This window comes from Orcinus orca, chromosome 18 (genome assembly GCF_937001465.1).
Source record: "Orcinus orca chromosome 18, mOrcOrc1.1, whole genome shotgun sequence".
NCBI lineage: Eukaryota > Metazoa > Chordata > Mammalia > Artiodactyla > Delphinidae > Orcinus > Orcinus orca.
Window position 1 is genome coordinate 26,128,036 of NC_064576.1, and position 14,701 is coordinate 26,142,736.

General features: G+C 33.2%; 1 protein-coding gene across 4 annotated transcripts in view; it reads right to left on the reverse strand.

Moving 5' to 3' along the window:
* NDFIP2 (Nedd4 family interacting protein 2) overlaps positions 1-14,701 on the reverse strand; it is a 72,150-nt gene that overhangs the window by 5,770 nt on the left and 51,679 nt on the right. For 2 of the 4 annotated variants that reach the window (XR_007472998.1, XM_033400088.2), the window contains exons 5-7: positions 11,685-11,809; positions 6,672-6,738; positions 3,866-3,971 (exon numbers count right to left, since the gene is read on the reverse strand). Coding sequence is in view for 3 of the 4 variants with exons in the window: in XM_033400088.2 (XP_033255979.1) it covers positions 3,868-3,971; positions 6,672-6,738; positions 11,685-11,809 (296 nt within the window). In the remaining variant the exon portion in view is untranslated. The other 2 variants (XM_004276834.4, XM_033400089.2) reach the window with 2 other exon arrangements.

Consider the following 14,701-nt stretch of genomic DNA (forward strand, 5'->3'; position numbering starts at 1 on the left):
ACCAACTATAATAGAATTTGTCTTTTAATTTCTAAGATGTATCCTGAACACACTATATAGAAAATGTATTTTTACCTTAAATGCAGTTTACTTCATAAAAACATAAAAATGGATTTTTCTGGCCATAACTACCTTATTCAAATATAATAGAAATAATGTAATATATTTTTTGTATTAACTTCCGAGCTCCAGTTCACACTCATTCAAAAATTGTTTATAGATACCCTAACAAGGATTTTGATTTTCAATCTTTAAGGCAGGGTGCAAAGGCAATTAAGTATCTCCAAAACACAACAGCAGCTATTCTGTCCAAGCTCACAGGAAATGAAGGGAAGTATGTAGGATCTGATAAATCCAGAAGAGAATGTTGTTTTTTAAAATAATATTCTGATTCTCCTGATTGGATGATGAGATTTAAGACTACCAATGAATTGTACCAATTAAAGAGTATCAGGTAACATCACACTTGAATCTTACAGATTTGGGGGGAAAAAAAATCAAAACAAAAAGTGAAGTTTTGACATTGGGTCAACATCCACATGCAGAAACTAAGTATTAACGCCACAGAAACAAAAAGAAAATTTTAATAAATTGATGTATGATAGATGATCTAGATATTTTAACTTACTATGTATCATAGCTTAATTTCATTAAAAACTATTACAAAGAACAAAGTACAGGTCTACAGGAAAATTAATGTGCAATAAAGAGACCTAGCACGAGTTCACATTTCTTCTAAGTAAATTTTAACTTTAATTAATTTCCAAATCAGGCAACTAAATCAAATATTTTGTTTCTTTACCCCAGGCTATTGTTTTACTTCAATGGGTATAACACAGGTACTTTAACAAACAATAAAAATTCTAGCAGGGGAGGAGAATAAATGAGGGAAAACAAGAAAATAGGAGGCTCAATTAGCAAAACAAAACATGTTTTATTTATCAAAGACAATGAAATAAATCAGAAAATACAGAGAAATACAAAAAAAGTTATAAAGCGTAATAAATTTTATTTTTTCAGAAATGGAAAAATGACCCTGAATAGTTTTAGATGTATCTTTTAGTAGTCAGTGTCTAATAATAAACAAGCAATATATTTTATATGTTCTGTATAGCTGTATCAACTGATTTTTAAGTTTAAAAGATAATTCCCATCATTTTTAATGTTGCATTTCAAGAGCAAAGATATAACTGAAGAGAAAACAGATGAGACATAAAATGATTTGTAAAATGTAGTAGCTTATGAATGTAAAATAGATTCCAGTTGTAATAATATTCACACACACTCTCGCAACACACTCACACCCCTATATTCCACAGACACATTTCCATAACTTGAAAACAGATATTTCACATATCTCAATTCAGGAAATGATTTTTACAAGTTAATCCTACAATCAGAAAGCAAGAAGCTATTAAAAGCACAAGTTTTTATTTGCTAAATTAAACTAAACATCTAAAGGAAAAAATATTACAATGATATTTAAAGATACTTTTTATTGGCTTTTTAAAAGACAAAATGCAAATGGGAGTATCTTATTCAGAAAATTAATTTTCAAAAATGTCTTAAATGAAATAAATATACTATCTAATACAATCTCTTCCTGCAAGAATCTCTAAGATGAACAATGCTAAAAACCAAACTTCTCATTTGAGAAACCCTAAAACTGTAAAGTCCCTTTAAAAAAAAAAAAAAAAAACAGATTTTCTTATAAAGGACATGTGGCATACCCACATTTTCTTAAAATTTGTCCTAAAACTATCTTTAACACCCAAATTTTCTATATATATTAAGTTCACTTAATTTAAAATGAATGAAGAGATATCTATCTAGACACAATTTCTAAGAAAAAGATGCAGAAAGTAATTTATGCATGGTTATTTACAGAAAGTTTTGCTAAATAATGATGTAAATATTGGTTCAACAATCTGACAAAGCCTAATAATCAGCACTGCAGGTTTCAAAAAACTTTATATATAACAAAGGATGTTTCAAGTGTAGAGTTACTAGATAAATCTAAGAGCCAGAAACTAAAGTATTTGACATGGTTAATAGTCTCATTTTTATTATGTTAAATGTCAGGTCAGAAGTCAATGGCATTTACACGCTGGAAGACTGTTTATCATTCAACTCTTTCAATTATATCAAACACTGATTAATCAAATGTGACTGCACTTTACTGCTACCACTTTATGGTTTCTTTCAAGTATACCCAAATCTTTTAAATGGGCACATATGCAACTGTGCAAAACAAATGAAATATAAATATTTAAGAGAATGAACAGAAATGGCTTTTAAGCATAAACCACTCTGCCATTCAGTTATGAAGCTCTATCTTTTCCTCACTAATTTGTCTTCTGCTTTTAGTAGTCTTCTATCTTATTAAAGTTGCAGGTTTACAGACGATCTGGAAATTTCACATTGATACAAGAAAGGAATGTCTGGTCGATGCAGTCTAGGGACAAAAAGAATTAGCCTTAAAATGTATTAAGTTGCAATTATCTAAACGACAGCATAATGAAAACCGATCTTATAAGCAGTATTACATCAAGTACATAATATCCTTTTGGTAAGAATGACATAAGGTAGCATATATCAAAATATATTCTAAAGTTTAGGCTTCTAACCATCTAGAAAATATTTACATTAGAGTTTAAACTCTTGAAAATGCAAACAAGGTAATCGCACTGAATATTCACAGAATATCATTTAAGTTAGTAAAATTACTTTGCCTTTTATCTTACAGGTAATACCGACAAACTCTTAAGGTCACAGCTTGTAAAGACATTTTACCAGTTAAAGAGAAAATGTGACATCTTCTAGGGGGAGGAAGAAACCTTAGTGGAACATTTAAAGTGATATTTAAATATAATCCAGAAATGCAATTGTAATCATTGTTCTCTTCAGCAGAAATAAGTAAATCATGTCAGCTTATGTAAAACTCATATAAGCATAAAATTTAAGCAACCAAATCACAAACCATACAATTTATTTATACTTAAGTCATAGCAACTTGAACCATTTTGTACTTAAAGATACATCCAGAAGTTAAGTGTTTTAGGAGACATTTTGCTTATGCGGTTCAACTACATTAAAAGTTCAAATCAATGAAGTGTATGGTACTTGCTTTAAAAGTATCAATAGTATAGCGAGTAGAGATATGAGGTCTCTTCATGTGAAGATCTACTAGCTGCACAATAAATAAATGCCTTTACTATAGACACAGCCTCCAGAAGCTCACTGGATAACCAGTAAGACAACCTCTGCTCATTTCTTTATATTCCCATTTATTCAAGTTGCAGCCTTGGTTGTTGATACAAACTGGCACACATTAAGAAAATAGTAACAAAGCTCCTATTTTCTTCACACAACTTTTATTCATTGATCCAGTTTGTTAAGATCAGTGCATGGCAAGTTGCTTTTCAATCAGATTTGGTTTTTTGTTTGTTTTATCCACCAGATATCTATGTGAATTTCACACTGTTTTATGCAAAATGCCCATTCTCTCTGTGTAAGTGCTTTGTCATATTTTGTTTTTCAAGCTTTCAAATGCTGTGCTGGTGGTTACTTCGTATACATCCTGTGGTCAAGCTTTAAAAAGAAATTTAAAAGTCTGATTTAAAGTTTCAGTTTACTCATAATACATTTTTAAAAATTAAAATGTATGAAATTCAATTTTTAAAATGGAAGTTATCTTAAAAGTTCACAACTTCTTAAATTTCAGTAAGTGACTGTTAACAGTATAAAAATCTATTAAATATGCTGAATTTGAGTAAACAACATGAGTACACATTAAGCATTTAATATGCATCTGATGAATTTGAATACAAAAGGAATAAACAATTAATATATTAATATTTCTTACCTCTATAATAAGAAGAAATATCTTGTTCTATGAGCAGCTGCCATGCTTTCAGACATGTTTCTGACTTTTAGATAATTAACAAATCCTCTGAAGAAAAGAAGCAGGCCTGAGAAGGTTGAAATAATACAGATATGTTATGTTCTTACACAGAAAGGGGACACAACACATTTTAGATAGACAATTATAAACAAGATCCTCTTGGTCTAAGGAATTTAACGTGTAGGATTACAGTCATTCCATAATATATTTTACATTATAATGACAAATCTATTGTAAGGAAATATAATAAAATTTAACTGCCACCCCCAAATTCTTTCAATTTGTTACACCTAGATGTATCTAAAGTAAAGTAAATCCAGCCACGAAAATCCAAAATTACACAAAAATACACACTTACTAAATTATTTCTTAAAAAGCAAAGCTACCTAATGCATTTAAACTGATTCAACTCATAGAAGTCCCATTTTATACCAAACTTTTTAATTACCATAACTACTAAGCAAACTAAGACATATTTACTGATATAAAGTATTCAAGAGAGAACATATGCATGTAATTGCTAACAATTGTGGGATAAAACCAATAACAAGCCTGTCTAGCAAGATCAGGTGCCTGTCATCTGCAAGATTTGTATTTAGAGATATGTGCATTATGTAAATAATTTACTTATTAGTTATTATTTTCAAGTAATAAAAGACTAATTTATAATAAAAATTAAGTTGAGAAAAATCAAGAAAGAAGACTTTGGAAGCAGCCACTAGTGATTTCTTAAATGATTGGAGATGTATCTTCTATCTATCTCAGTGTTCTCCTCTGTAAAATAGTATTTTTAAATAATAATCATTTACATTAATAATCATTTATAATAATCACAGGTATCTTTAGTAATCAATTAAACAAAGCCTGTGAAATGCTTCAAAGTTTCAGGTGAAAAATATTAGCTAAGTATAAAAAGCATTACCATTATTAGTAGAGCTAAGTCTTTGATATACTTAAGCATACAATTCTAAGGGCAACATTTATTGACTCCAGTAAATTTTTAACTAGGTAATGGTGGGCGGGAGGGCAGGGACCAAAAGATATGTACGCATGCAACTTTCCTCACCAGGAGGAAGAGGCTGTCAATTTAAAATGTAAAGTCTCAACTGAAATTTGTAACCCAATTCTAGGACAATAATCGAAGCACTAAAATAAGAAGCATGGTTATAATAAATTAGAGAGGAAAGATAGAAGAGATATACAAATAATGACTTAAACAAGTGGTATAAGTTTCACCTAAATCTGATCCCATCTGCTTCCCATATCCTCTTTCCACTTGTGACCCCCACTCTGAATTCTCCCCTCATGCCCTTCCAGATGCTGTTCAAAGATAATGATATTGTGATCCAAACGTAAAAGTACTACTGAAAAATGTACACCAAAATTATTTGTGAAATCCTTTCTTTTGTCTATGAAGCTGCTGATTCTAAGACATATTTTGTTCTGCTCAGGCATTTTCCAAAATAAACCAATTCACATCTAGAAACCGATCACTCAGCAGCTATTGTTTCTCAGCATTCTATGATGTGCTCAACACTCTTCTGAGTATTATGTGAGAGGAACATTTTGATCATGAATTAAGTTTTCACATTCCCCTAAATGCTAGATTATGGCTCTGATATGGAACTGGGGCTGCCCTCTGCATTCTACTCTGTCTCACAGTTGCCTTCCGAAGGCTCCTCAATCCGCTAATAATATTTATAAGCAAGTATCTCATTCAATATGCTTAAATACCTAAAAGACTTTATCAATTTTTTCACTTTTAAGGAAGAAACTCAATAATGAGCACAGAATCAGTCAGAAAACAATTACCAATACAAAAAACTGGCTAAACTTTTGTACAAGTCTGCCTCCCCAACAAAATCACAACATTAGAATAATTTCATTATTATTATTAGAGAAACAATCTAGGATTTTTAGTGACCTTAACCGACCACTAAGATTTTGTTTCCCCAAAGATCCAAAAGATGCAACAGCAGGACTAAATATAAACTCAAGGAGAACACTGCCACCTACTGAAATGCTATTTTCTGGTATAATTATGTTACTAGAGAAATGTGGGCTCTTAAACCTAAAAAGAAACAAAATGTATTCTTCATGTCGGTAAATAAATTTGAAATGTGGATTAAAGGTATCATGTGATTTTAAGATTAACTTAATTATCATATATCTAAAGAGGAAAACACAAGGGATTGGAAATCAGAAATCCATAAAATTCATCAATATTAATAAAAGACATGCCTTGTAAGAAGAAAACTCAACAGAAGTACTGTGATCATTAGGCATGAAGCCTTTCCTTATGCCTGACTGATTAATGATTAATGCAGGGTACACTTCCAAAGTGTAAAGAATGTTTCAATGATCCAAAAATAAAAGAATGGACAGAATATCCAACTATCCTCCTCTCAACACTTCCTACGATCATTAAAAGAAAATTATGCATGTATATTTTCCAAAATAAATGCTGAAGGTAACTACTTTTTAATCATTTTAGGATTTTCAAGTTTTGTAGGATTGACTTATCATTCAACCACTGATTCTTTAAACTGACAGGCTCTGAATTTTAAATCACAAATCCAGAATGCTACATAGAATTATCTGAATAGCCAAGATGATATAAGTGTTTGGATATGAGAATTTTACAACAGAAAAAATTTTTTCCACATAAATTATAAAACAGTATATTTACATCTCACATTTTTAGGAAACATCAAAGTTAAACTAAATGCAAATTAGTCATACTGAAATGCATTAAGAATAAACTTACCAAGTACAAGAAATATCCACCAAAGCCAATACTGTCCATTGAAATATCCAGTAAAATAATCAGAAAACTGTGGAGTGAACATAAATATATTAACCGTATTTGTGTACCTAAATTTGAAAATCATAAGTCTTAGTTTCAGAATGATTTACCTCAAATAATCTTTAGCACTTAAAACAGCACAAAAAGAAAAACAGAAAAGAAAAAAATACTTAATGACATACACATATAATTATTTGAGAAAAAATAACAGCAAACACACTTATGCAAAATCTTTTAGAAACAAAAAATAGTTTCAAACTGCTTGTAAAGAAGAAAGATAAGTGCTATATATCTGAATCCAACATTTTCTCATTAAGGAGTTCACATGTCAGTTCTTTTTTCATAATCTCTCAAAGCCACAACTACCATCCCAAACACACTACAGCAACCTGCTGCTTTAGATATTAACACCAAAAGCCACATTAGTTTAATCTTATCAGATGGGGATGTTCTGCTGACCTCTAAAAAGAAGAGCTTTTGACCTTCTATACACCCCCTACTGTTAATCACTGCCAAGAATACTAGGCACATAAAGACCCCCAACTCATTAGAGTCTTTTTATTTTCAAACTAGATGCTCCAGCATTCATTTCCCAACAGTGAGCTGAGAACAGCGAAATGAACCTTGAAGCGGCATTTCAACAGTTCCTATTAGTGGCCGTGGTAGACAGTTTATATTCTCTGTGAAGTGAGGATATGAACAGGCAGACGGAAGGCAGGGTTTGATGATATTGGACACAGGTATCTTTTTCTTGATTAGACTAGGGACATGATGATTTATTATCTTCGAAAAGTTTTCTTTTTAAATCAGTCTAATATTCCTGCTTATTTAATCTACTCTGTTTCCATTGGTCTCTGAACCGAATCTGATTTAACTAAAAATGAGTTTGTTAAATGCAGATTTGTCCTCAGATGTATCTATCTCCAACTTTATAGGTTATTATTTCCAACTATTCATTGGTAATTTCCATAAAAGCTTAAAAATCTTATAGGTGTGGTTATAACAAAAACGCTTACAAATTGTAATGTTACTAGTGAGGAAGTATATCCACTAAAGGTTATCTAAATCTGTTTTTAAAAGCTTTTAAATTATTCTCACAGGAAGTATTTACAATATATGAACCATGATCTAAGTTCTCAGCTTAGAGTTTTAGAAATTACAAAGATTAGAGATTTCAGAGTACCATCATAGATGCAAATCCCACATACTCCTACACCTTTAAAATATGTACAATAAAGGGAGAACTAGAAAATTGTGGGAATATAGCTTGTAAAGTAGTAAAGCACTACACTACTTTTTAATCAAATGATTAATAATTAGAAATAAAAGGTTTTCATACAGGTTTTAGAGATTATAAGAACAAAAGGAATAAAGAACCTAAGCAATACATTTTTAACTTTCTAATTTTTAAATATATTTAAAAATATATTTCTAATATTTAAAATATATTTAATATATAATATTACCCGACAAGAGGCAACCAGAAAAGAACAATGTCATTCTTCACCAAAAATACGAACCTGCAGCTATTCTTTATTTATTCCCAAGTGAAGAATAGAATTACCTTCACTTTGAAGTCAAAGAGAAAAACTCACCATGTAAAAAGGATAAACTAATAAGCTTTGGGGTTCATTACTAAGTTGTCAAGTGTTTCAAAATACTAAAAGTCATAGGGTTGAGCCAAGCTGTGTTTTTGGTTTTTTTAAAATAACTAAATAACTCATGTTGATTGGTCAACCGCAGGCTGCAGAAATCAAATTTTGGAAAATAAATTAACCAACAATAAGAATTTATCTGATTTAAATTTGACAAAAAAGAATTCATCTGATTTTATTTTATTAATATGACACCAGTATTTTATTGTTTACATCCTGTCTACTTTCTAAAAGACTTGTCAGTTTTTAATAAAATATATATGACTTTTAAAACAAATAATAGAAACATCAAAAGTCTTAAAAATAATATCAGAATCTGGGCTAAAGATATTTACACTAAATATGAGGTTCACAGCAGCTCAGAAACAAAAAGAAAAGCAGCAGTTAATTTATAAATTGCTTATTATCTAATAAAAGGAAACACCAGGCTTTCAGGAGAAAATCTTTCTCTCAGCATTGAACTACAAGGGAAACTTATTGCCTTAAGCATTATAATAAAAGTCAAAGTACAGTGTTACAGAGGCAGTAGAGAATTAGGAGAAGAGGCACTGAACTGAAATCAAGCTAGATCCAAATCCACATACAAACTGTGGGACACTGAGCAAGTTATTAGACTTTTTATTCTTAGTTTCATCATCAATAAAATGGCTGGCTTGTCTCCAGCATCACTGATACAGACAGGGTTAAAGAATTTAGTGCCTGTAATGAATTATGACTGGAACATAGTGAGTACTCACTGAATGGTGGCTACTGTTATTTTATAACAAAAGATTTTTTTTTTTTTGGTACGTGGGCCTCTCACTGTTGTGGCCTCTCCCACTGCGGAGCACAGGCTCCAGACGTGCAGGCTCAGTGGCCATGGCTCACGGGCCCAGCCGCTCCGCGGCATGTGGGATCCTCCCGGACCGGGGCACGAACCCGTGTCCCCTGCATTGGCAGGCGGACTCTCAACCACTGCGCCACCAGGGAAGCCCTATAACAAAAGATTTTTTAAAATCTTTCTCTTATATCAATTCTCAATATACACTACAGGTATAATATTAACCTTAACTCAGTAAAGGTATTTTAAAAGGAAACTCAACAGTCCCAGTGATTAAACTTGACACTCTTATATACCTTACAAAACGTTGAGAAACTCCAGTCTTTGAATTTAAGGTCCCCATCTTATCACACTGACTGGAGTTGATTACTAGACAATCTAACCCCTTCTCAACCTGGGATTCTAAGAGAGAATTAGGCCCTAATATCCTAGAGGCAAAGGTTGCATATAATGCACTAATTTCTTTTTTATGAATGTAGAATGATACTAGCAATTCAATAACTTTAGGAGAATTGAGAAAATCAAATCATTTTCTGTGTTCTGTGACTCAGACAAGAAATCTCATTTGAATAATTGTAATTAATTCTATTACTAACATAACCAAGGTTGGACATTACCTAGTTCCAACTCTTTCGAGATTTTCTAGTAATAACTTCTGCAAAGGCAGGGGCTGTCTCTTTATCTCTGCATGCCCCATAACACCTAACAGATTTATGCTAATGGTGGGAACCCACTCTACATTTTTTAAATGAAATTGAAACAAGTAATTGCCAGGGGGGCAGTTCTTACAATGGCTCAGGTTTTAATCACCTTAGAAGAAGCCAGTCCACAGGTCCCACCAAGAATCAACTGTTTAATAACCAAATCCTATAATCTAGTCTGAACAGAGACAGGGTATGAGAAGATTACTGAAACCCTGGGAAGTAATAAAATAAGTTTAAAAATAATGAAGAAACACATAAAATTCAAAGTTTTAATATTTTTATAATGGGTAATTTTTTAAATCTATTTGACAATGTAGGTGCATAACTGAAGTGTGTGAAGCACTTAATAAAAGCCGACATATTAGTATATGATTCTACTGAAAATTTCAGGAGGACTTGACTCATTCAACTAGAAATCAATGTTTAAATATATATGATTTGTAGAAAGTATGTATTTTATTAGTTGTATATAGCATTTAAATGTGTGGGTAACTTTTAAGAAGAGTTATTAATTAACAAAGCCACTTTCCTAGCCTTACCTAAAGAAATCAGGAGAAAAGCTTTGTAAAAAGGAGCCAAAAGGGGCCTTCAAGAGGCAAAGGAAAAGAGCTGGGGGAAGATTATGTTAACAATACTACTGCCTGTACAACGGGTACAAAAAATTATTCGGGGGCTAGAAAAGCTGTTGAGATAGGAGAAAGAAAAGGACTTCTTGTTATCTCCCTACACATTACCTCGTAAATGATACGAGATAGACAGAGGGTGATTTCCAGGAACAACAGGAAAATGAGAAGAAAGGCTTAGAAGGAATGTAAAGGAAAAAAAGATGAGTTCTTATAACCACCTCAAAGGCCTGTACTGTACTTTTTTAGCTCTTAATGTTACCAAAAAAGAAAAAATAAAAATAAAAAAGAAACAGTGAGAATATATTTAAGTCCATGATAATTTCACTAACCAATGGAAATTTTTATGTTTTAAAACTGATTTTAGGCAGACCTACACTATATCACAATAGTGGCAGCCATGATTTACTGAGCACATATACTTGTGCAGCAACTGAGCAAGGTACTCTCAATATGTCATGTTCATGCCTCACAAAAATACTGAATGGCAGCTATTATCAGCTTACCATGAAGAAACTAATGCTCAGAACAATTTAAAAACTTAAAGTCAGAACATTGATATACAAAAAGATGAGATTCAAACTCAGATTTATCTGATTTCAAAGTCCTTTCCACTTACTGAGGCTTCCCTGGTGGCGCAGTGGTTAAGAATCCACCTGCCAATGCAGGGGACACGGGTTCGAGCCCTGGTCCGGGATGATCCCACATGCTGCGGAGCAACTAAGCCCGTGTGCCACAACTACTGAGCCTGCGCTCTAGAGCCAGCGAGCCACAACTACTGAGCCCACGCGCCTAAAGCCCATGCTCCGCAACAAGAGAAGCCACCACAAGGAGAAGCCCACGCACCGCAACAAAGAGTAGCCCCCGCTCACCACAACTAGAGAAAGCCCTCAGGCAGCAACAAAGACCCAACGCAGCCAAAAATAAATAAATAAATAAATTAAAAACAAACAAACAAAAATTTCTTTCCACATACTAACAAGCTCTCATATAATACAGTCATAAAATGTCCACACCACAGAGATCACTATGATAGTTAAGGATAGAGGTTAAGAATAAGTCTCAAAATAATTGAGCTCATATACACAAAATGAACATTTGTGAACCACATAGGAAATTTTATGTATTTTAATTTTAGAGACAAAAGTGATAGAGGCTATCAAGACACTCACCCTGACAATAAGGATCCATTTGATCAATGAAAGGCCAAATCCACAGATGGCACCATACCTTCCAGCTATGGTATTGGTGATACAGAAGGATAAACAAAATCCAAGCCAGTTGAAAATAAATGCCACTGAAAGCAAGAGAAATAATTCTTTTAAAGACCACACTTTGGAAACAAATTAACAGAGACATAATATAAACATCAATAATACTTCATAACTCAATGGAAACAGCAGTTCTTTCTCTTAATTCTGTACTAATTAAGTCTTGTTTATAGACTATAGTTTACTTTTTGCAAATGTATTAGTTATTTACTATACATTAACAAGTGGGTAAGCTTGGTTTCTTGTCAGTTTGGTCAACAAGAATCAATACCTTACAGCTTATCACCAAAAGGTGAAACTGCATTTTTTTTTCTTTTATACATACATTTGTTATTGAAGCTGCATTTTTAAACCAGTTAAAAATTAGGTCACAATGTAGCTCCCATGTGATCCTACCCAAAAATTCTAGTCTAAGCCATCATCAGCCAGCCAAATTAAAAAGCAATATTAAAGATGAGCCGAATAAATTATAAACTATTGTTCCCAGAGCAGATACTGTTCATTGCCTTCTCTTCTTACCTAACAAAACCTGTTGTTCCCCTTCCCAGGAACCCACCGACCTCTAGAGCCTGTATTTTTAGGAAAGGCTGGACCCCATACTTAGCCCCCAAAGGTGAGTCCTGTCTGGGAAAATCACAGAAGGCCCAAATCCCTTGCCAGTGAATTTTTTTTTAATAGGACTTCTGAAAAACATTCTTAAAAACACAGCAAGGAGAGGGAAGATGGAATATAGGTAAAACAACAGTGGTTTTGAATTGATCATTGTTGAAGCTGGGAGATGGATACACAGATGTTTATTACACTCTTGTCTAGTTTGAGAATTTCTACAATGAAAGTTTTTTAAAAAGAATAGAAGAAAAGGCCCTTCTTCCACTGGGTATCACGTTTAACTGTAATGCCTGGAACTGCTGCAGGGAGCTTGCTATCAGCCTGAGGATTAAACCATCACTCCAAATAGTGGGGGAGTGAAGAAAACCGAAGTAAAGCAAAGCAGAGCCACAGCACTGATATGGTCTGTGCCTGAGGTCTGCTCATCCAGGGACTTCTTGTTTTGTGAGATAATCTCCTAACTATTTAAAACAGTTGAAGGGTTTTCTATTTCTCATAGCAGAAACCATTCTGACATAGGTCCTTGAGATATAATCAGAGTACCTTATTTACGTCCAAGACAGCAACATCATCAAAATAATAATAGTAATAATAATAAAACTAAAGATCAGTTTGAACCTAAATCTTGTTCAGTGCCCAGCCTCTTACCCTAAATATCTCCAACCAAGCCTCAGGGAGAATAAAGTAAATTACCTAGAGAAATTCTAGTTTTTCAGAATTCTAAAGACAAAGAGGAAACATTTTAGGATAAGTTTAAATGAAATGGCTATTTTTTCGAAGTAATGCCCCTACTCCTGTTAATTTCTTCCTTCCTAATACTTTCTAGTCGCAGCTTTTTTGATCATTTATGGGAAACTGTACTATATGGTGGGATAGTCAGAAAAATCAATTTTGAAATAAGAGACTCGTGTTTGAGTCACATCGTACTCACTCACTAGATATATGACCCTGGACTCACTGCTGACTTCTGTTGAGCCACAGTCCTCTGATCTTTAAGTACCTACTTCACAAGATTGATAAGAGGATTAAGTGAGAATGTAAAGAGCTTAAGCATAGTACAGAAGCTGGCACACGGTGCCGGCTAAAAAAATGCTAGCCATCATCACTACCCATACAAAATGATCTCTTCACATTACAGACTAGGTCCCATCTTTCCTGCAAAACAACTTCAAGAGACACTACTATAAATAAAGCTTGTTTACTCTCTACCGTACTGTACAACAGAGATAGGATATTTCCATCATTGTAGAATAATCTATTGCACATAGCCACTCTGTATCAAACTGGCTAATATTTGTGTTAGGTTAGGGAAAGCACATAACAAAAAATAATTTTATATCTATTTAAACTAAAGAATTTATATTACCAAACAGCAGTAGAGATTCCCAACTGGTTGCTACCTATGTGTTAATGACAGGCTGAGATATGTCTCTCCTCAGCCCTTAGGGCAGGCAGGTGAGGTCTGGGGCAGAGGACAGACTGCTACCAGTCCTGAGCACCTTACTCTTTTATCTCAGTGTGCTATAAACATTCTATCATTTTGCAAGCATGTCGTGTTGTTGAAACATAGGAGGCACTGATGGAGAAAACCCAAAACAGCAAACATTCCAAAAGTGTATTTTCACCTGAGTATGTGTATGTTTAGCTTTGGGGAAAAAATAATTTAAACACTGTCCAATTTCTTCAAAATCAGATTTACCAATATCTATTATATGTATCATTGTAGCCAAAAGAGAAATAAGATTCAAAAGAACAAAAAAGTAGTTAATGAGCCACCATGTTTTCTTTATGCTCTCCGCCAGCAGTATGAATTCCTATAAATTGTGCTCATGTGATATAATTTGTTATAGACTAAACTCTGTCCCCTCAAAATTCATAGATTAAAGCCCTGACCTCCAGTGTGACTGTATTTAGAGATAGTGCCTTTAGGGAGGTGGCTAAAATTAAATAAGGTTATAAGGGTGAAGCCCTAATACAATAGGATTGGTGTCCTTATAGGAAGAGGAATAGACACGAGAAAGCTCTCTCTCTCTGCACACATGTAGAAAAGAGGTCATGTGAGGACACCACAAGAAGACAGCCAACTGCAGGCCCAAAGAGAACCCTCACCAGAAACCAAATTTTCTGGCACCTTAATCTTGGACTTCTACCCTCCAGAACTGTGAGAAAATAAATTTTCATTGTTTAAGCCACCCAGACTGTGGTTTTTCGTTATGGCAGCCTGAATAGACAAATGCATAACTTAATCATCTTTAATTGGTTTAAGCACTACAAAAACAGAGAAGTTGTGACTACTGAAGCATAAATAG